Source organism: Aythya fuligula, chromosome 4 (genome assembly GCF_009819795.1).
Source record: "Aythya fuligula isolate bAytFul2 chromosome 4, bAytFul2.pri, whole genome shotgun sequence".
In the NCBI taxonomy this organism is placed as follows: Eukaryota; Metazoa; Chordata; class Aves; order Anseriformes; family Anatidae; genus Aythya; species Aythya fuligula.
This window is the reverse complement of record NC_045562.1, coordinates 7,820,239-7,844,372: the sequence shown is the minus strand read 5'-3', so window position 1 is coordinate 7,844,372 and position 24,134 is coordinate 7,820,239. Positions and strand designations below refer to the sequence as shown.

Here is a 24,134-nt window from a genome sequence, read left to right as displayed (position 1 = left end):
ACACCTTGACACCTGGCCTCTTAGTACGGGCTGTTCTGCGGTCGTAGCACGTTGCTGCTTGCCCTTAAGTCAAATCAGGGGGCTGCCTTCTGCTAAGGAGGTAAACGATTTCCTAAACCAAAACTGTAGTGGCCTTTCCCAAGTCTCATCCCTTGAGACACAAGCATCTCCTGCTGGTCAGCTCCTCGTGCAGGCAGTCCTCAGACTGTCACCAGCCCACACACTGCTTCTTGAAGCTGCTTCAGAAGGCCAGAAGCTGCTCCCTGGGGCTTCGTGCTGTGGGGCAAGGATCACACTGGCCTCACACCCAAGACTCCCTCCCAGCCTTTCCCAGTTTCAAGGGCCACTTGTTACTTCTCTGAGTAATTCTCTTTCTTCCCAGGGCTTAGTAGGATCTGCAAATACGCTTTATGGTGTGGGATTTTTTTTTTTTGGTTTCGCTTCTTGCCTCTTGGGCTTCTCCCAACCTATTCCAAATCCCCGTGGGCCACACGCTTTCTGAGCTTGCTTCTCTAGCTGCTTTGTGGGAGAACCAGAGCTCCTTCAAGCTTCAGCTCTCAGTACTGCTCCTTGCACAATGCCAGGCCAAGCACCTTGCCAAGCTCCTTTCAGCAGCACCCAGCAGAAGGCCTCTGCCTTGCACCAGCCTGCGACCAAGAACACCCTTGTTCTTGGGCAAATGAAGCTGAGAGACATCATTGCATCCAAGGCCCTGGAGTAAAAAATCTAAATTAATTGATGCATGCAGATTTATTCTGTTAATATCATGAGATGCTATGAATCCCTACCTACTGGTGTAGAAAAACTGCCTGATGCGTTATTGTATAATTGGATTCCATGATTTATTTCATGCTGTATGAAACAAAAAGCATAGGTTGGCTTCAGTTCTGACTTACGTTCTCATAATCCTAGAAAAAATTGTTTGGCTGCAATGAAATGACTCTGGAGTTGCACAGAGTTATAAAATCAGCTGAGGAATCTGCTGTAAGCATTAAATGTGGAAAGGAAGGCAGAGGGAAGTGCTGCATTCAGCACTCAGGGCCTTTGCCTGTCTTTTGCCTATCTGCTAGAAATTTTTCATACTGCTTGGTTTCTTTCTGTCTTTTTTTATTTTAGTAGAATTTACTCGTAGAAATTACTACACCTTAAAATCTCATTGGGACTCAGGACAAATTGCTTGCCAATACTGTGACTAGTAGTATTTTATGTCTTGTTGCTGAAAAAAAAAAAGTTTCTTCTGTTACATCAAAATCTCAGGCTCACTAGCAGAATTTGACTGGAAGAGAAGTATTGAAAAGCCTTGAACAATAAATTCATCACCATTCTTTTGTCTGAAATCAGAAACACATGGTTTTTCTTGTATCTATCTGACAGAAGAGGAATATGAAAATCGAGCTTTTTTTTTTTTTTTTAATTAAATTAAATCAAGGATTTGAACTAGCTTGCATTTGGTTGTTGCACCAGTGGAACATTAGGGACACTGTGTTATTGGCACATTTACCTGTCCCTTCAAATGCTCAGCCACACTCCTGAACCTGTAGACAAAAGAAATCCTGTGATATTCCACAGGAAAGATGAAGGCTTGTTAGTATTGATATCCTATGGTCCATTCATTTAACGTATTATAAGGAGTCTTCTAAAAGTACTGCTAGATCTCCATATGGATACAAAATTTTAAAAAGTTATTTGCTGGAATAAACTAGTTGAGTAAGTGCTATTGAGCACCTGGCAGTTCATTTTTAGTAGATTTTTCATCCATCATCTGTCAGTGCGTTGCCCAAACTGAACCAGGTTTTCGAAGCTGTGTGTCAGGTAGCAGCCTCCAGGCCTGTATGCTGCTGCTTCAGTTTTTATTACCCAGCAAATATGCTGGAAACAGTTATATCCAGAAAGACCAATACTATTTTCAGTCCTTGAAGACATGATATTAAAAGACAGCTTTCTTTTTGCATTTCTAGTTTACTCTTAAGCTATTTTAGCAATCAATTCTGAGACAATACCCTCAGTGAAGCTGGAGTTAGGGCCAGGGATAGATAGCAGCAATATAAGATTGACCAATTACAAGACTGTTCTACATATCTTTGCAGCAAGCATGACTAATTCAAGATGATTTTTTTCTTCATAAAGGAAAAAAATTTAGGGCTATACTGGTTGATTTTTAACCAGTAAGCAATTATAACAAAATTGTACTTCTGGTAACCAAATTCTACTAATTCCTGAAGGAATTAAATAAAGGGAAAGGAATTTCAGAACAAGACAGAGCAATCCCAAATCAATTTGATCTTTCAAATCCTTAAAAAATGAATCTCAAAGTACAGCATTGCTATGCCCTGTTGCTTTTACGCAAGTGCACAGAAGATATGGAAAAAGCAGCAAACAGTAACAACAATGCAATATAATTACATGAAGCTTGCTTTCCTTGAAAAAATAAGGTCAATGTAATGCTGCTCTCTGTTCTGCAACAGGGTTGTAGCTGTAGTCCTGCAGTCAAAGAATTTACAGGGTCCAGAATCCACTGCTTTAAAAAGCATAAACAAACAGATTCAAAATAAACAGGGTCAAGTATTAAAATTGAATGTTAGCATTGCATTAAAAGTTTCACCTTTACAGTGTTCACATAGAAAAAAAAAATAGTAAACTTCTACTTAACACAAGTGATAATGTTTTTTTCCTAACATCTATGTAGAAAATGGGGTTTGCATTAGGTACGGCTTTGCCCCTAAAATTTAACAGTTTTGTTCTGATAATTTCTTCTATTTTCTTATTGAAAAGGAAAAAAGAGCAAGAGCAAGAGAGCATGGAAGCAGGGCCTCTCTTCCTTTGAAGTTCTACTCCTGCTGCTTTTTCCTCATATGTAGTCACAGTATTCTGAGTGTCACATCATAACTTCCTCTGCAGCTGCTAGTTTGATGACACAGAAGATTATGACTTCAGGTAAAGACTAAGCACCAGGAACAGATGTACAGTAAGAAAAGACATGCAAATAGGCCCTAATTAAAAAATAAAAATAAAATTTAAATTTAAAAAAAAAATAGAAGAAGAAATTTAAAAAATAGAGCATGTAGAACTCTTTTTTTTCCCCTTCCTTGGGCTACTGCAAATTAATTTATCTTTAAAAAAAAATATATATATATATTCTCCATAAAATACTGGTCCAGTCTAAGCAATATTTTGGTCACAAAGATTGGAGCCAAATGCAATAAAGGTGAAGCACTTCAGTGCAAATAGCAGTATAAAATTTAAATAATTTGATCATTACACCCAATTGCAGAGGAAAATAATTTGAAAATTAATGCTTAAAATAAAAGTAATATTTTCCATGTCACCCCAAAGCTACTCTACAGGGAGCTTGGTCTATGCAGATCAGGGACCTTTATCTAACACATGGTGCTTTCCCTCACCAAGTTGCACCGCTTAACCCAGTGCAACTATTTATGCCAATAAACTTTTGGAGCACATGAACTGGAGAAGAGAGGATTCAGGTTTCCAGTTGCAAGACAAAACCAAAACATTTCAGAAAACAAATCCTAAAATTTGTTTATGTCAAAACATATATTTGTTTAGCCCAAAAGATGATTTTTAAGAAATGCTGTCAAATAGTTTTCTAGCTGATTATCTGAGATATAGGTGTATTTTTGAAGCCTACATTTACAGTGAATATTATAATAGCTTGCTAATTTGTGATTTTTGGTACTTTTAAAAAGTTAAATCTATTTTCTGTGTTTCAAGTCTGCAGAACAATATAAGAGAAATGCCATTATATTTGAAATACTATTGTGAATCATAAATTTTGGATTTCAGAATGGAGATATGGTAACAAAGATTTGGGAAATAACTGTTTGGAAAGTAATGGCACTGTGGTAATTCATGATGTAAAGGTGTAAGAGGCAAAGGTAATACGGAGTATTCATATCTTACCTTATTTTATGAGGAAAAAAATGAACAAGCTTTCACACAGCCTTTCAGTACATAACGACACCGAACATAATTTTCTGTGCTTTTACTTAATTTAATAAATTTAATATTAAAATAGGCCAATACAAAAGCAGCAAGCTATTTAGGGTTTAGATAAAAGAGCATTTAGATGAGCTACTTGCAAAAATATTTTCTGATATCTGTCTGTATTATGGCAGAGGCCTTTGCCTGATGTCACTGTGTTTACAGAAATAATTGCCTCAGAGTAGTGACAAACATCAAAGTACGGGTGTGTGTATTTTAGAAATAACTCATTAGCTGTATATAGCTCATGGTTTACATGTTTTCATGTTTTAAGCTGTAGGTTTGTTTATGGTGTGTTGTTTGTTTTTTTTTTCCTGTTATCTTTTAGTATCCAGTAGTTAGTTTTAAGGTTTAGTAAACCAGGGAAGAAAGCTCAAGGGAAAATGATGCAAACACATCTTCGGAAAAGCAAATTGAAGCTATTCAAAATTCATGACATTAAGAGTTCTGGGAGTACAAGTTCAGACTCTCAAACTGCATCTGAATTGCTGCAGCTCTGTCAGATACCTGAAAGCATGGTAATGCATAGGAAAACAATTTCTAACATAACGTATTATTTTAGTTACGCGTATCGATCATACCGTATCTGTATGGCGACATCTCTTTATATTTTTCTTAAGGGTCTTTCATTCTTGGAGCAAAAACATATACTTGAATGAAGAACAGACAAATCGCATGAGCAGAGGGTAGGCACAGAAGATAAACATACTTTGCAATGTGCAAACAAAGACATGATCAGACTGAAGAAATGGCTGCACCAGCTCCTCTCACCTTGGAAAAGTTTGTTGGTTTTTTTTTGCAGTAAATGAAGGGAGAACTCCTATAGGCCCTAATTTATATCAGGTACCCCACTGACAAACAGTCCCAGCCTGGAGAAGAGCCAAGCATGGGTCCTGAAGAAACCAAACACCAGTGAGGAAAGGTTGAGATTCTTTAGAGAAATAGGCTTTAGGCTGTCACATCTTCCCGGGTGATATTCAAGAGGAACAGGTGGGCAAGACACTTTCTCCTGCCCCCGTGGCTGAGTTTTAAAGATCCCCTAGTCACACATTAAAAATAATTTGCTCTTTGGCTGGGGCATCCCTTAGATCACTTGTGACTGGGCTGTGGCAAAATTTGACAAGAGTGTGCATGTGAGCAGTCACAGTCATTTGATAATCATACTAAAACCCATTTTTGCATAAAACTGAGCAACTAAGGATGGGAAAAAAAAAAAAAGACTATTAATTCTTAGAGATAGGGTTGGACTAAATAACATTGGGGAAATAATAACTTACTCAATAATAAATCTCACTATACATTTTTTTGTAGGAAAAAACATCCCTCTGGTCTCCCGGCTTGTTGTCATTCTGGCATCTTTAAATGGCATCATGCGTACTTAGAAAAAATAATACAACAGCATTGCCCTTTGTGAGCTGTAGAGAAACATTTTTAAGCAGAAATGTGAATGCTTATTAACTGTTCAAACGTTGATCTCATAGGAATAGCAAATGTTTATTTTAAAAGGTCACAGGAAAAAAAAAAAACTTCAACACAGCTTCTGGGAGGCTGGAAGCACTTTAAGTGTGGGAGTTCATAGAGCTGCTGAACTGCAAGGTAATAGTTGGACTGAGAACAAGACACAGCAACATGCTGTGGTCTTGTTTTGACTGTAAATGATTTGGAACTCGGTGAGTATTCTTGTGTGCAAAATCTGTTTCTTAGCGACAGAGCAGGGAGAAGCGAGTCCGTAATAAGTGCACGTAGCACTCTGAGTCAGAAATACACTTTTTGCTTGGGGATGCAATGGGGTGTCGTAGCCTGAGCGTGGAGTGGGTGGTCAGGACCTTCAGAACCTTCCTCCTACACCTGGTGCAGGATTCTTTGGGGCCCTGCACTAACGAGCTGAGTTAATCCTCTCGGGCACATGAAGGCAGCACCAGGAGATCCTAATTATAGTGCCAGCCCAGGTCTGCTCTTCACCCAGCTGCCTTGAGCAAAAAAGCAGCTACACAGGGTGAGCTCTAACATGGGAAAGAGGTACAGCAACAAACTCAAGTAAGGTCTCTCTCCTACTTCAATCTACCAGCTTATGCAGTCCTGTCAAAGACTGGCACTTACATCCTGCCACCTACCTGGGAGGAATCCTGAAGTTCATTTTATCCTACTTTTTGAGTACTCTGTACAAACAGACTGTTTCTTGGAGTGAGATTTGTTGCTGAATCTTTCCTCCCTAGTTTTGCTGTTGGTACAGTAGAAGCTGATTATCTACCTAATAAAAATATTTTGTCGGTAAGAGTGTTATCATACGCCAGAAGTGAGAGAGTACCATGTACTTAAAACATAGCAGTTCTTGATCTACACCTTCTTTGACAAACCAGAGAGAGAATGGAAGTAGAAGGATGTGTGAGTTCAGATCTTCAGTTGTTCTAAGGTATTACCACACAGTTATTTTCAGTGGAGTTGTGCCAAATTCCACCCAGGTAAGGAACTTGGCTTGTAACTGTTCTTTTTTTGTGTGTTTTTATTTATTTATTTATTTATTTATTTATAACCTTTGTTTCCAAACCCTTTGCATTATTTGTTGTTTACATATTTTATATGCAGTTCCATACCGAGACATGGAAACTAGCTCAACACCTGATTCTTATCTCAAGCTTAATTTTATCATGGTTTTATTTTGTTGACTTTAATTCCATTATAATAATAAGAGAATGATGTTTGGTCTATTTAATCCAGAATCGCTGATTCTCTTTTGTTTTGACTCACAAAAGAAGTGAGTCAAATACAAAATTGTGTAATTGCAGAACTCTCATAATCAAAAAAAAAGTTCTACATAAAGAAACATAAAACGGTATGCTGGAGTATTAAAGGAAAGTTTATTTTTTCTCTATTGATTTGATAAACATAAGTGCTTAATCTGAATGACTGTATTGTCTTACTATATTATGCTGTAGAGTTTTATTTCATTTTCATTTTAGCATTATGCCTAAGTTTATCACTGCATCAAGGATGAGAGAGGTGTTTTTTTTCATGTTTCTCCTTTTTCCACACTCCATCCTTGACACAGAAGTTCTTACCTTGAATTTAATAGAATCATAGAACAGCTTGGGTTGGAAGGGACCTTAAAGATCGAAGTTCCAATTTGTTTGGCCATAAATAGATTCCAGTGTCTAATTTCTCAAACTGAAATATACATACCTGGAGTGAATCACATTCCTCTAATGTCCTGAGCAGGTCAGAGGTGGAGACGGTCATGGCAATGACATTTTGCCTCTTCTGCATGTCTAATTTCATGGTTATTCAGCAAAATGCTTGTGACTGTGGTAATATAATAGTTAAGATCCACCAAGAATTTCCCTTCCAACTCCACTCAGCAAATTATCTGAAGTCCCTGCATATACCCCTTTATACACACTATAGTTATCTCTCTCTCCCTAACTCAAGGGGTATAAGAGGTATATTACAGAAAATTACAGAGCTCTGGAATGCTTCTTAGGGGAAGATTGTATCATAAATGAGGGTAACCTTGGTTTTCATACTGAACGTGTTGTAGAATTAGGAAACCTCAGTATCTCAACCCCCAAGCATGATGGGGAGAGAAGAGTATGATAAGAGTGCTGAATACCAAAGGAAAAAGGAGATCTGTTGTTGGGCCGTTAAGAAATGGAGGGGAGGGTGTTGGTTTTTGTTGTTTGTTTGTTTTTTTTTCCCCTCTAACTTTGCCTTTAGTGATATATTTTTTTTCCGCTTAAGATCTTGTTTTCATCCAGATTTTTGAGTTGGTTCCAATTGTAACTCACTTGGAAAGCTCTCTTTTTGGAAGCCGTGCAATTAAGGTTATTGACTGTTGTCTATTGCTGACTGCCTGCTGGGAAAGGAAGCGGTATTGTTGATTACTGTAATAAAGGCCAATTTTTCCTTTATTCATACACTGATAAATCAAATTGGATTTGTTGTACAGAGTTCCATACAGAGATTATGGTGTGTTATTTATGAAACCTCAGAACACTGTAGTCTGTTGCTGATGCAAAGTGAATTTTTCTTTTAGCCGTACAAAAAGAATCTGATCATGGTATTAAATTCCAGGTATGGAAGTACAAAGAACATTCTGTGTGGCAGACTGAGTGCATGAACACAGTTTGTCACTGAGAACTAGTACCTCTGGTCTGCTTTGTCCATTTTTTTCCCCATTTCCCATTGCTCATGGTGTACTCCCAAATATTCTCTATATTTTGATTTCTCAATCTGCATAACAGTAAGAGCAATTTACCTGACCCACAAAGCCATAAGGATGTATGGACTAGGCACTGCAAAATGCTCAGTGCCTTCCTCTGTGTAATCCAATGTGAATCAGAATATTATTTATCAGCTTCAGGGGCTCTGCCTCAAACTAAACTCCTGTACAAAGTTATTAGTGCCAAGTGGTTAATCCATTTTGTTGTAGATGTTTTCACTTTCCTAGCTCTGTTGCACTAAAAGCTGGCCCTTGAGTATCTCTACAGATGAATTCGACAGCACTGGAGAAATTATTTCACTGTTTAAAAAACTTGCTTTGTATAATTACTGTCATGTTTGGGACTCTATGGTGGGTTTTGGTTTCATTTTTTTTTAATGTAACTCTTTGTTTTACAGATGAGGGCAGGAACGCAGTTGACCATGCAGGTGGTGCACATATTGTAGTAGACCATATAAGGTCACTGTGCAATAAGACAGATCCAGCCAGTGAGAAGCTCTTGACTGTCTTTTGTGGCATGCTGATGAACTATAGCAATGAGAATGGTAAACAACACCAAAAACTTGCTTTATGTCTACCAGGAGAACAACCCCATCAAAAGAGGGGGAAAAAAAAAGATAAACGTTAAACTGTAGGTTTATGTTGTGGAAACTAACACTAAGTTATTTAAAAAGATCAAGTAACTCCATTCACATATACAATTTTCCATTTCAGTAAAGTCATGTTCCAAAAATACTGTCTTCCTGAGGCAAATCCATATAGCAAATCACATAAAGATTTAAAGTCAACATTTAGAATTTACTTGTGTCTGAAAGCAATACAGATTTGCGGAAGTAAACTAGATGGTTACATTAAGTCCTCTTTTTCATTTAGTATCAAGTGACACTATAATACTGATTTGTCCCAGGCATTCTTTTGTTGAAATTTGGGGTAAATACGCTAAACAGTTCATTTTTCTCCGTGAGAAATGTATACAAAACTATGTTACTTTCATCTAATATAAATGGGGAATAATTTATGTTTATGTCCAAGTGTTCTGTGCCTACAAACTATAAGCGGATGTTCTTTATCACATTAAGTGGAGGTGTTTAGGGCCTGGGACAAAAATGCAAGACGGTAGCTTAAGTGAGAGATCCTTGACTACCGAGGCTAAGAAAACACTGTTCTATAGTACTTGTACAAATGTACTGCTATTTTAGTACCTAGCTTGCTTCTGCATGCAAGTGTGGTAATATGCCAAGGCACATTTTATAGCATTCACATAGTTTCAGGTTTTTCTAAATTGGAATTTCTGAGAAAATGGGGAGAAATGTAGAAAGCTGAATAGAGGCTGTTCTCCCAGCTTGAAATGGCACAGATTGCAAATGTAGTTAGCTAATCACATTGTTTCTTCGATCATGCCCATTTCCTAATTTGTAGTCTTTTATCTTAGGAAGAAGTAGCTTCTGTATTAGCTACTTACCATTGTAATTTATCAGTTCCTGTGATAAATCCTGTGATCACTTCCCAAACCTGTGTCTTCCAAACTCTTCTGCTTTTGAGGAAGGTCCTTAGGTTTAATTTTTTTTTGACCTTTATAAATTTTTAAACTACTTTACCATCTCTTCTGGTATAGCTTTTCCTTGTGTGTTTGCTGCGCCATCTCTCCAGAGCTCTCAGCTCCTAGTGTTACTTTTCTGCCTCCAAATATCACTGCTGTATATGTCTCATTTCTTTCTCTTGTTCTTGCATTCTTTTTCTCTCCTCTTTTCCTAGTACTATCCAGGAATACTTGTTTACAGTACTTCTGCCTTCTTCACCCAATAACAACTTCCTAGCTCCTTTATTTCATATGGTTTTCAGGAACTTTTTTGCTTGATGTCTGTGTGTCACATTTTTTTCTGAATTTTATAGAATTAACTCCATATTTTCTTTATTTGTTAATTTTTTTGGAGCAAATAGATTTTCTCACCTATAAACTGCCACAATCCTCTGCATTAAGACTAATAAGCATCCACTATATTTGGTAGCACAAGACAGACCAGTCCCAAAGAGCTGTATAGAGATACTGCATCAATTTTGCTTCAGTGGCCAAGCTCCTAGCAAATCTTCCCTAGATAAACTAAAGATAAATCTCCAAGATAACAGTTGAACTGTTAAGAACATTGAGTAAATGACTTATCCCATCTAGTAAGATAGCTTATTCTGATGCAATCAATAAAGCAGTTATATAGATCAGTGTCAACTAGGAGGATTCACTAGCTGCTCTCTACTCTGCTAAATGACATCTTCTCACCTCACACGAACTAACAAACTGATGCAATGCTCGCAGGATCTACTGAAGTGGTGTCAGAAGTGAGAAACAATCCCAGCTCCTGATTCTGGCTGCAGACCACTGCTCAGTCCCACCACCACGTCAGGGAGGAGTGCTGGGGACTTTCCAAATCCTCACCTTCGGTCCATGTACCTGGTGGTCTCTGTAAAGGACCTTTCTGTAGGCACCCAGCACCCATGGCTATGCTGTGTATTCTCTGGTCCTGTAGTTCTGCTGTGGCCAGTGAGTCTGCCCACCAGCTGTGGCAACCACTGAATTAAAGTCTGAATTAAACAAACAAACAAGCAAAAAGATAGAGTTTTAAGAAGAAAACTCAGGAGCATGTGCGTGGTGAGACAGGTAGTTGGCCTGCCTTGCCAGATTTGTTTTAAGAGCCATAGGTACAGCTGTAGCACGGTTGTGAACTGCTCTGAAAATACTACCTGCAAACCATATTATGTGTTCAGTACGACAGTCTGTGTCAAATGTAAGCCCGAGAAAAGTGCTTACTTCCACGTATCGCAGCATCAGGTGGATCATATGCTGAGTAAATGCAGTTCTCTCCTGACCTGTTAAAGAAGCAAACTCAGGTTGCCCTGACAGTGAATTGTATGCACAGATTAACAAATACTATTTTCAGGATTTACATGCAAAAACTCAATCCCACGTTACTTACGAAGAAGATAAACACTGTATTGGTTTTATTGAGAGATGAGAAGTATGAGATTGCTTTGCCTGTAGTTATGGAAACAAATTGGGCAAAAATAAAAAAGAATACTGGAAGCATGAGAAGGAAGTGTTTCAGTCTTTGAAATAGCACTTCTACCTTCTGTTTTATTGTTTCTCTAATCTTTCCCTGCTTAGCATGCTATGAAACAAAGTTGCAGGTGGGGACTTTGAAGATTCCTTTACCACTTTTAATGACTCACGCTCTTTCAAGTTGCACTAGCTATCCCCATAAGGATGATTACAGTGTATTTGGTTTAGTTGTGTTTAATTATCTGTGAACACCCTAATATTTTCTAATTCTTAGCATTTTATGAGCAAAGGGCATATAAATTGTTTATTTGATTCTAAACAGCTCACTATTCTCAGTCTACTAATTGCCCTCTTTTTCAAGTAGTGACTACTTTATTTTTAATAGCTATAAACTACCTTTTTATTTTTTTTTTTATTTTTTTTTAAACATTAGAGACTCATTCTAGAGTGCTTCGTGTTTTTGAATTAGCACAGGGCATTTACCACACATGAATTTTACAAAAATGGCAACTAAAGCGCAGCTACAGGTAATATTTTCTTTTCCTAACCAGAGCAAATTAGCATTCCTGTATCTTGTGCTAGTTCTGGACGCTCAGCTTGCAATTGTAACTCCATTCATAACGTTGTTGTCTAAGCTTTAAAACTGAGATTTCCTTTGTAAGGTTCTTGTGCCATCTGCTCATGTTCTGGAATTATTTTTGCCTGCTGTCTCTCAATCCTTTTGCTTCCCTGGTATCTTATCATTTCATTAGGTGCTACAATGTTAACAGAACAAACTTGGCTTTAGCATCTCTTCCTGTTCTTTTAAGCTTTAAAAAAAAAAAAAAAGTGTTTATTTTTAATTGCATTGCTAGAAATCAGAGGGATGTTTTATGGGATGCATCCCTTTGTCTTCAGTCTAGGATTATCTTGACCCTGTCTGTCTTAATCGTATTTTAATGCCTGTTTTCAGTCAGACTCAAATAGCTCATCCCTGCTTTCCATTATTAGTTCATAAAATGCCAAGTTGCAGGTATGGCTAGGAATGAGACAAGCGTGTTTGTGGACATCTTTGCTCGTGGCATAATTTCCATAAAGAAGCAAGTCTTGACAAAAGCCTGTAGCAACTATTTCTTTGTCAAGCCATGCAAACTTTCTTTAGGGAACAGAGCAACTGTGCTTTAAAAGAGCTGTTTTGGCACCCTTTGATGTGATCAGTGTGTTGTTATACTTCTCCCATTCTGAAGACGTATTGGTACGTACAGTCTCTACATAGCTACGAATCTGCTGAAGAGCAAGGGACAAAGCAAGCTTGGATAAAGAGTGAAAAACTAATAATTAATAAAACTAATAATCACATGCAAATAGTCACGTAAAAGAGCTAGTGAAATGAGTAGTTATTCTGCAGATCTCATAATCCTGTGACCTAAGACTATTTGCAAGTTAATGGGATCAGTCTATAAGGTAGCTAATGTCTCTCTTGAGACTTACAAAACAAATCACAAAAGCATTTTTAAATGGATGGAAGAACTAGGTCAATTGGATTCTTAGGTAGTCAAGTTGTAGATCAGAAGTCAACTGGACACAGTATGCATGTATATGTATTTACGTATGAATATATAAAGAAAAAGTCTGTTTATAGATTACTTTCTCATCTCATTTCATATTAAACTTTAGTCTGTCAAAGTTGTCTTTTTCATTCAGTGCCTTTGTAAAATGTAAAATTACGATGTTAAATCATACAACTGCCAAGCTTTTCTTATTCTCACAAAACTCTTAGTGACTGGAATGAGTGTTGGGGACTGTCTTGCATTGTTTACCATCTACAGAAGCTACACAAGGACTGAAAGGGAGATTTATGGTACCATGATCATGGTCTAATAGCAGTATTTCAATGTTTCCTTCTAAGACTTACCTTTGCTAATTTTCATGCTTGCCGTGGTTTTTGTTTCATTTACATCACAGCTAAAAATGTTTAGCATGCTTTCAAGTCCTAAATATACTTAAATGCAAAGTAACATAAAGCATGTAAAAGCAGATAAAAAGTATGTTTGTTTTTTCTTAATGATAGAGAGGTATGTTATATGATGATTTAACATAGATGTGGGGGTCACAAGCAGTTGTGTTTTTGTTTTTTTTTTTAGGGTATGAATTTATGTCACCAATTTGTAGAAAACATTAGTGATATAATCACTGTTACTGATAAAACACAAAATGACTAGCTGTTTTCTGAAATTCTGTCCAAAATCAAACAGCCTAAATCAGCATTTTGAATTCAAATGCCCCCAATAAAGTTCTCAATTTGGGATATTCTCCTCAGATCTTACTCTTTGGAGTTTCCATGTGTGTCACCGAAGGACATGGAGCCATTGAAATTCAAGTTTTAGGTAGGTAATTATTTGTGCTGGCGCATGTATTGATTGCCTTTTATCTACCTGTATATGCATCTGTGCAGCATCACTATCAGTGCTTTTCAGCCCCGAGAGAACACGGAGGCGTCTAACTAGTGCAACATTTGATAGCAGCGTAAAATTTGAGAGTTTCTTTTCTAGTTTTAAGTCAGAAATTCAGAAGAGGCATTCGGTTTTTCATGCTTCCCATTCACTATGCACCAAGTTCTGCTTAGGAAGCTGGTAGGAATGTTGTTTCATCCTGAGACATGATGTTGCCGGGCCTCGTGGTTTCATTTAGCCCTGCATCAGGCAACTTCTTGTAGGATGGATTCATATTTCCCCTGAGACTGTCTCCTGCTCTAATAGGGCCCTAGCACTTCATGCAGTGAAGGGTTGACATTACGCAGTTATTCCAGGTTACCCAGGCCGTGCTCTTTCACAGGAGAGCCTGAGAGCTGCTGCTGGTCCCTGTTCTGCAGGCTGAACCATTCCAATGTTTTTCATTTCTCCAAACTAAAAAGTGCTGCAGGTCTCCATAGCAGTGAGAAGCCTATTGCTTTTCTCCCCAAACTTCATGCTAAACTCATTTACCTCAGGGCATCACATAGGGGCAAAATTCAGATGAGAGAATCTTTTTGTTAAAGATGTACAATTTCCCCCTAGCATCACTTTCCTTTTTTTTTTTTTTCTTTTCTTTAAGCAATATGAAAGAAAATATTTCATCAGGAAAATGCAGTTTTGCAAGTTTACCCTTTCATAGAATTTGCTCTTGCATTTAATAGAGAAAGAGCCTCCTATTGGTGATAACAACAGATATAAAAAACAAATTCAGAATTTGTATGGGAAGCCCAGGCTTAATTATGGCCAACAGCTGCTGGCGGCCTTACATTTTTGAAGGTTTTGCCTCCTGTGCAGCTTTGTGACTCACAGGGTTGTCCTATCTTTGTCAGAGGAGAAAATACGTCCTGCTTACCGCAGCTAAGGCATCGATACAGTGCCTGGATTTTCCCTTGCTGACGATTCTTTATATCCCATTCCTGCACTAGGCCATTCCTGTGCTCAGGTACACTCCTACACCAGGGAAATAACTCTGGTATGGAGTCAGATGCAACATCTGACTTTTAAACCAGTGCAATTACTCTTTCGTGGTATATTTTCTTCTTCCTTTTTTCCTGTTAGGGATTTCTAGAGTCCCTTAAAGCAATGCCCTCTTGAACAACATATCCTTCCATTTAGCTCTTAAGATTCCTTTTTTTCTTTCAGGGTTGGATATAGTTTCCCTTTTTCCACTCATCTTTTCCTCCAGACTTTTTGTATCTATTGTGTTAAGAGAAAGACAGCAGAAAAAAGCACTGCTCGAAGTACAGAGTTTGTGTTTCTGGTGTCAGAATGCTTTACCAAGTGGAGCCCATAGAGATTACTCAAAGAGATTCTCTCTTTGTCCATTAGAGTTGGATGAAGTGATTTTAGAGTGACTAAAGGCATAGTCTAGTAACAAAACAACTTCTTTCCACATAATTTTCTATGGCATTTATGGTTTGTGTCTTTGTTCTCCTACTCTCCATGACTACCAATTTTCCTTCAGCATTTTTAAGTGTCTGCAGGGGACAATCACAAATCAAGGAGAAAAACAGATTATTTACCAGTAACTTGAGTTCTCCTACACAATCATTTTCTCCAAAGAACCATTCCAGCTCCCCACCCTCGCCCCCCCCCCCCCCAAGTTTCTCTATTAAGACGTAGATGTTTCAGTTTGGGACGAAGTAGGAGGGCATTGTAGTGACTCACACGTCTGCTGGAGGTAAAATGGCATTCAATGCATGCGCTAGTGCAATTTGTACTTACCTGAAATTTGACAACTTCAACAGCTCTTTGATGTCTGAGATGGTGTTCTCATAAATCTCTCTAAAGACCATGAATCTGTGGAAGAGGTAATACCCCCAGCCCACCCTCCCACCCCCCAAAAAAAAGGAAAATTCAGTTACTGGTAAGTAATACAGTTTTATTAAAGACATCAAGCCATAAGGATTCCTGTTCATTCCCAATAACCTGTAATAACTGCAACATTTACTTATTTAGTGCATCAAATTGATGATTATTCAAAAAGCATTTTTACTAAATATAAATGAACTAAACATTCCAAAATCTTTTCATAATTTTAATTACATGAAAATTTGAAATGCATTCGGCAGAATCTTGAAGGCAAAGACGTTTCTGAGAGCATGAGATGATACAGTTGTAAGATATTTTTATCTCCCTATAAAAATTGCAATTTCTATGGCTCTGATTCCACAGATGTTAAAAACTTCAACTGATTTCAGCTGCTCAGAATGAATTCCTTAAATAATAATAATAATTCCCCCTGTAGGGCTTGATCCAAAGCTAAATGAAGTAATAGAATTCTTTTGAATTCACTGGGCTTTGGATCCTTATCTTTTGAGTCTATAACATTTAAACGTAGCTAAAGTGCTTAGAAATAAAGGAAGAAAGATGCTTAGGAAAACTACTTAACATCTGGTGTGTTCATGTCTGCTTCATTCTATTCAACTGTGAAACAATGTTTTTCTTCTTTGCTATGTTATAGGTAAAATGTGTAAGAGAAAATATGGTTATAAATACTCCTTTAAAACAATCATGTTTCTGCCTAACTATCAAAGCACCTTTCTATTTGCAGACATCTAGGAGCAATAACTTTCTTACTTGTAAATACTATAAACTTTCATCCTATGCAAGAAATTATCAGAATGGCTTCTAAGGACTTTTCTTAAACCTTCCATTTTTTTTGTCTTTATTAAACTTTCTTTTTTCTCAAGCTCCTCATAATCTACATTGTGACTTCCTGTGTTTATAAAACTTTTCATGTTTATTTCAGTACCAGTTTATATTCATTCTACTTTTAATTTTCCAGTTTTGATCTTTAAGAGATAACAGTATATAGAACCACGCTCTTAGATAAATAAGTTTTTCACTGATGTAGTTTTGTTTGATTTCAGTCAGCTAGTCTCAGTCAGCTAAGAACCAAACCCAACATATATTAGGAACCACAAAAGGACCAGTAGCTGCATAATTCACAATACCTAACTACCAGAGCAGGAGGGAATATTTCTGGGAAGGTGTCCCATTGCCAAGGGAAGGGGGAATTCTGAGTCCATATCCTGTGTCTGGACCAGATCCTAGTGTAGAGGAGACAGCCATTTTAATGCTGCTTAGGCTAGAAGTTGCTTTGTGTGAAAAATGCTTTTTTGATTTAAAGAATACTACTACACACAGAAATACTAACTCATTGTTATACTTTCTTTTTATGTAGATACCCTGCAGTCGCAGCTTATCAATATGGGTGTTATTCCTACGTTAGTGAAATTGTTGGGTATTCATTGCCAAAATGCAGCTCTGACAGAGATGTGCCTTGTTGCTTTTGGCAATTTAGCAGAACTTGGTAAGTCCGCAATATTAATCTCAAATTTACATCCAATTTTCTTAAAGTTAAATATTAAGAATAACAAAAGTCTTGCACTGATGCTTCTTCCATTCCTTCTGGTATATTCAAAATTTAAAGCGAGCAATTTCTGCTTATCTCTAAAACCCATAGTTGTCTCTTTCCCTCAGTAACTTAAATTTATTTGGGTACTTAGTACACCTTATGTTTTATGTTAATGTTCTTCAATGCAACTGGGCACATTTTAAATCACCAATAGCATTTCCTGAGCAGTATTTCCTACTTACAGTGAATTATTTATTAATAATATAAATAATATATCCTGGTGCAGCTCCACAACATTGTATCAGGATTAAATTGGGCTCATGGAAATCACTGAATGAAACTGAGACAGGCACAGTTTGTAAATCTGCCTGTACAATATTCTTTTAGGTGTTGACTTTTAACATGTAGTAGACTAAATACTTGCATATATAAATCACGAACAGTACCAAGCTAGAGATGGTATTTTTAAAAAGTTTACTTACAACTTCATTTAAATTGAAGTTTGTGATCATGCTTTGATCCAGAGCCTTTGCAATTGCATTGATTTTCATTGGTAAATGAAAACTAAGTGTTTCTAACTAACCAGCTGGTTATTAGGTCCTGCGTTTTATCACCTGTGTTTTAAATCAGTGTTGTTCTTTTGCTAACCTATTTTGTGGAATTCTAGTCCTCTTATTTTTTATTTATTTACTTATTTACTCTGGAGCGTAATAATATAGCAGTTAGGATCATCATCCTGAATTTCAAAGGACATTCAGCAATTCAAAATGTGAAAAATGTATCTTTGAGTTAGTACTATTTGGAGGCCTGGAATTATTTAAAGCGACGTATGTTCATAGTTTTCAAGGCCAGAGGGAATATTACGTCCTCATCTACGCTAGTCTGATCACACACATAATACCTTTATTCACAGGAGGCAAGTTTGCATAATAAAACAACAACAGAAAGACTCATCATAATAGCACTAAAGAAATGAGTAGATCAGAGATCTTCAAGATAGGCACTGTGTCTATCTGTCTGCACAGGAGAAAGCGTAATACAACTCATTTACTAGAAGTCCATACGGATATTAAATACAATAAATGGTATCTTTGCTGAGAATGCCATTTCCTTTCCCTGTTTGGGAAGAGCCAGCACTGCCCAGCTGACCAAAAAGAGCCATGAGAAAGAAGCTCAACGGCAGCCACTTCCCTTCCTGCTCCTGGGTGGTGAAAAATAATGCTTGTTCTATGAGATTGGCACAAAATTAATTCAGCTTGTAATACTTTAATCTCCCTTAAGCAAAAGCTTAGTCGATCACATTGTAACTGTAATATTTTATTTTTGCCTTATAACTTCAGGGAGTTTTATTGTTAGGTTGTCATCTTTCATCACTTAGAAAAGACAACTGCAATGCACAGATCCCTTGAGAAACATTAAATGAAAGTTATTCTGTGTCAAAGCAGGGCAAAAACCCAATAGAGAGTAGTAGCTGTGCTTTTATAAATACTGGAAAGGTCAAAAATCCACTTAGAATATGCTACACGATCTTACATATAGAGAGAGAAAACAACAATAGGATGTATGGAAAAGGGGCTGGGTCAGTCTGCAGTTCCTGCTTTTTCCCAGTCCTTGGTCAATTCTACATTAAAATAATCCCTAACGATCCATTAGAGCAGTAGCAAAGGTGCTGGAAGGTTTTTTAACTACAGATGGTCCTCAGGAGGTGGCAACTGGAGAATGCAGAACACCAGTCCTACCATCTGCATCCCCTGTAAAACTGCCAGTGAAGAAGAATAAGATGCAGGTGATGGAGGAGGAGATGCTTTTGTTGAATCCACGATGTGTGAAGAACCATTATCTGCTGGCTAACCTCCTCGTAGCAAGCTAGCCTGTCTGCAAAGCTGCCCTGTGTGATCTGTGCAGTATGAAACAGATCTCAAAGGAAAAGTCACCATTGCAAAACCATGTAAAAATTTTAAAGCTTTCAGTATGACTCTTCATCTCTCCCATGAAAAATGCAGTATATAATCTGTGATTCTTCCTGTTAAGCTGAGGGTAATCAAAGACTTAATATCTATTTTCATAACGTTACTGTTTCTATAGCTACCTTTACATTCTCTGGGGCAGAAACAGCCCCAACAGCCTTGATCATAAATATAGATTTTTTTTTAACAGTCTTAATCATAATTAAGTCAGTACATTTGTTTAGAAGCATTAGACATTTTTCTTTTCATTTAGTGACAAGCGCGAGTCTATTGTTCTTGTCTGTGAAAAGCACTATTAATCATCTTACTGAATAAACACGGTAACAGAGAGAAAATAGTTCTACTTTTTGATTTGTTTACTTGATATGGTTTTGTTGGTTTTTTTTCTTCACAGAGTCAAGTAAAGAGCAGTTTGCCTACACAAACATTGCTGAAGAGCTTGTGAAACTGTTCAAGAAACAAATAGAGCATGATAAAAAAGAGATGATCTTTGAAGTTCTGGCTCCCCTGGCAGAAAACGGTGAGAATTTTAATTTTAATCTTACAGTATTTTTTTATACCAAAATGCTATAAAGGAAAGGATATTGTTGTCTCTTTTAGGGACTAAAGGCAGAGTAACTGGCTGCTTTGTGCAGAAGTTTGCATGGTTGATCCTTGTGATGACAGTTTCAGATGAAGCGAATGTCAATTGTCTGAGCACATGATGGGGGGCCTACAAGTTGTTGATGCTGATTCCACCTCTGATTCACTTTCTGTATGATTATGTTATGTTTGATTTCCCCGTAACAGCAGTGGGAATATTAAAAGCAGCTTTTTAGAGGATTTCACAGTATTTTCTAGACAAATGCGAATATCAAAGATGCCCATAAGAGCTTTGATATAATTTTCTAATGATAGATGCTAGGAAATACATAGTAACTATCACACCTCTGCTTCATATTAATGTACAATAATAATGAAGCACTATCTTATAGAACTGTTAAGTGTTATGCTCGCCTTCAGCACCATATTCTTCTCCTATGTTTTGAGCACAGTCCATTTGATTGAAAAGTTACATTTTAGACTCGATGGAGCTTATTATTGGTAGTTACTTCTCTAAAGTAGCCAGCAGATTTATCTGTGAAATGAGGAGAACTCCATTTTCCCCTCAAAGCTCGCAAGAGGCTGCTGTAGTTCTGTAATCCCTGAGGAACAACAGGAAGAGCACCACGATCGGCTAAAGTGTTCATAGCCCATTACAGCACCAAAAAGTCAGCCACTACATCAATTCCTGGGATCTCAGAACCACCAACAGTTTCATGTCCTATGGAAGTATTTTTACAAGGGGCATGCTAATTGCAGAGCTAAGACCAGGACGCTCTCTGCTTACTATTCATTAAGAGATCATTTAAATTTAATTTGGGGGTTTGGTGGAATATATTACTATTAGCCCTGGGAGACCTAGGTCCATTGTCTGGTTTGAGCAGTGAATGACAGGGATGTGTGCAGGATCATCCCTGCAGGATGTTCCTCCAGAAGAACTTCTGTGTGGTTTGTATAATCTACCATCTGCCCTTAAGGGAAACTAAAAAATGAGTTAACCTGTGGAGCTAGTTCTGGCCTGAAGTGGGAAGCAGCTCAGTATGAAGACAGCACAGTGTTTGATGGCTCTTTACTTTGTTTTCATCACCTCAACATTAAAATTTCTTTAAATGGAATAAATCTTAGAATGGTAGATTCTGAAGATTTAAGTCTCATCCTACTCTTTTCAACGTCTATCTGTTTTACATGGTATAAATCAAGATAAATCTTGACTTCAATTTAAAGAAGTGGTAATGTCTATTCTCAGCAGTTATTTTGTCTTTTATTGTAAATGATATGTGAAACAGGATTCCTCTCTTCAGTTCTAAAAATGTGCATTTTGCCAAAATCTATTCATTTATTATATAATAACTAGCATGCAGCTCTAAAATTGTTCCATCCTTGGAGACTGATGCAGAATCGGGTCCAACTTTGTGTTAGCTTCGCGTATCTCAGTTCAAATGCTTAATTTTTCTCTGCGTTTTACGGTCGCAGTAAACTTTGATGGGTTTACTGCTGCTGAACATAACTCAGCCACTGGCACGTTACAAGGTAATCAGCTGAACTCTGTCACTGTGCATTCAAGGCATGTTTAAAGGGAGTGAGTTCACTGTGCTGGTACCGTTTAGGTGCTTTTCACCGTAGATCATTGGCAATAGGCCAGCAGGCAAAAACATCTAAATGAACAATTTGCAGAATGGATTTGGGGGGAGTTGCCTTGTTTGTTTGGTGGGGGAGGTATTTTAGTTCGTTTTGTTCTGTTTTTAAGGACCCTGGTGCAGCAATTTATCTTTCAAATCACAGCGACCTGATGTTCCGCAACTTTTTAAGGGCCTCAGTGCAAAAGTACCTATTTAAAAAAAAATCCCAGTTGAATATTTTGTGTTCCCTAACAAAGTTCATGAGAAGGCCAGCTGCTTTGAGAGAAACCATTTCGGTCAGGCAAAAAGCCTGGCAACAGCAGTAAATGGAGAGGATCAGACACATCCTTCACCAGAGGTGCGACATCTCCTCACCCAATTGTCGCTTGTGGAAAAAAAAAAAATGCATCCACGGCTTTGGCCTTAAAATGTTTTTAAACTTGGGCTAAACTCCTTACTGTTAAAACACCATCTCATGCAAAAAAACTATGCACTATCCATTTGTTTGGACATTTCTGCAGAGCTTCTTTTGTCTAAAGTCGGTATGAAAAAACTACCAGAATCACTTTCATGGAACAAAAAGAGGTGACACAGCATCAGGAAACCTGCCATCCCCTCTTAACAGAAAGGGAAATTAGGCATGTAAAAGAGGAGATGCCCAGCTCCAGTCGCAGGGGGAAAAAAAGGTGTTAAAAATTGTGTTGCAGAGACAGAAAATGTTGCTTCCAAATCCTTCCTATTTCACCACCTGAGTAACACGTTCATCACCTTCTCTGTTGAGCCTTATTGCTAATAACTAAGCATCGAGTTTGCTGTATCAGTGTTCAGGTTTTCTCCAATCACAACAAATTTCTCTCCCAGCCCAGCCTGCTGGATTTGGCCTTACTGTACTCCTCCTGCAGCCTTTTCAACAAAGGCCAAAACCTTGGCTCAGCTGAAAGAAATAGGTGATTAATTGCTCTGAAATTTCATCAAAAAGTTTTGTATTTGATATTTGCGTGTCTGTGGGAAGTCAGTTAGTTCTTCTGTGGATGAAATAGAAGGTGAGACGTTAGGTTTGTTCTGCAGCACACTCCAAAGTCTTCGGAGATCCCAAACGCAGCACAGCCCTTATGAGCATGCTGTGTAAGGACTGAGATGCCAGATGTTTTCTGCAGATAAATTTGCTCATTTTTGAGAACAGAAGAGCAGCCCCACACTGCTTCACAGTGTGTAGACGTGGTCTAAAGGCAGTCCAGAGCTGGGGGAGCACCTGGTAGATGAGCAGTGATGGAAGTTGACCCTGAGAACCTACAATAATTAAGTTGCACTGACGAGCTGTCAGTGAAACACTTGGCATTGTTACGTGTTTGCTGTCCTGCATGCAGGTACAATAGATGTGTTTAAACTCATAATGTTGACTCCTCCTCTCCATGCTGTTCTTCAGATGTCATTAAACTGCAGCTGGTTGAAGCAGGCTTGGTGGAGTGCTTGCTTGAGATTGTCCAGAAGACTGTGGATAGTGACAAAGAGGATGATGTTGCAGAGCTTAAAACAGCTTCAGATCTTATGGTTTTATTATTGCTTGGAGGTAAGTACAGTGTAAGTACAGTTTACCTTTTGCAAAGCAACAGCAGACACCTGTATGCCATTTGGCTGCTGAAGTTTACTATTATTAAACTATTTTTTAAATAACCTAAAGGACCTGCCATTTAACATGTAGTAGGTCAGATTTTGTCTCTCATCTGATTGCAGGACTGAATAAATTGTAGTGAAGCCAGCAGAACTTGACACATAAAAATAGAAGAATTTTCCCTAACATTTTTTTGGCTTGCTGACAAAGCTTTGGCTTTTTATTCCAGATGAATCCATGCAAAAGTTATTTGAAGGAGGAAAAGGCAGCGTGTTCCAAAGAGTGCTTTCATGGATTCCTTCCAATAGCCATCAGCTACAGCTTGCAGGAGCATTGGCTATTGCAAATTTTGCCAGAAATGGTAAGACTATGCTATAGTATCTTACGTGTATTTATTTGTGCCTTTCTGTCATGCTACATCTGTACAGAAAAAGTGTGTGCAGTGTTAAAGCTGGTATGAAGCTATACAGCACCATTGGTAGTTTTATACTTTAAAATCCTGGAAAGTGTTAAGGCTGCTTTAAAAATAATAATTAAAATAAACCTTTCACATTTGTGATAGATGTATAGATTTCTGCCTTCTTCAGTTTCTCATATCACTGTTCTAAATTTGCCATGAGCACTGTAACCCCCCATTGACGACGGTGGTCAAATTCTCCAGCAGTAAGATCTAGAAAGGAGCAGGGAAGTGACACTTCTGTTCTTAAAAAGCTCAAATAAAAATCTTAGCAATATTCTTTCACTCACAAGTGACATGGTCTCATCTTGCACAGACGGAAACTGCATCCATATGGTGGATAATGGCATAGTTCAGAAGCTGATGGATCTGCTAGACAGACATGTCGAGGACGGAAACGTAACTGTGCAGCACGCAGCCCTGAGTGCGCTCAGAAACCTGGCGATTCCTGGTAAGCCTCCCTTTGCATTGCTAATTGCACCAATGTGAAATTCTGCTCTCCCCCTGCAAGCCCCAGGGGCTGAGGGTGGGACATTTCTGGAGGAGGCCAGCCTGCTGCTTTTCATTCAGGCCCATAACTGCTTTTGTAGTTTCTGCACAGCAGCTGCAGCCAGCAGTTTTAAATAAATCACTGACCCATCAGCCATCCTTTGGCCACTCTGAACCCACGGTATCACCCCCCACCAAGGAAAGGGCAGCTTTGTGGCAAGCAGGGAGCTGAGGCCTCAGATAGGATTTCTCAAACCCTTCCATGCAGAGCACTGTGTGTTTCCATTT

General features: G+C 38.0%; 1 protein-coding gene across 1 annotated transcript in view; it reads left to right on the top strand.

Moving 5' to 3' along the window:
* RAP1GDS1 (Rap1 GTPase-GDP dissociation stimulator 1) overlaps positions 1-24,134 on the top strand; it is a 63,810-nt gene that overhangs the window by 28,755 nt on the left and 10,921 nt on the right. Inside the window, exons 4-8 of the mRNA XM_032186009.1 lie at positions 16,947-17,075; positions 19,482-19,607; positions 22,715-22,858; positions 23,130-23,261; positions 23,674-23,808. Coding sequence (XP_032041900.1) covers positions 16,947-17,075; positions 19,482-19,607; positions 22,715-22,858; positions 23,130-23,261; positions 23,674-23,808 — 666 coding nt within the window. The remainder of the gene's footprint in view (positions 1-16,946; positions 17,076-19,481; positions 19,608-22,714; positions 22,859-23,129; positions 23,262-23,673; positions 23,809-24,134) is intronic.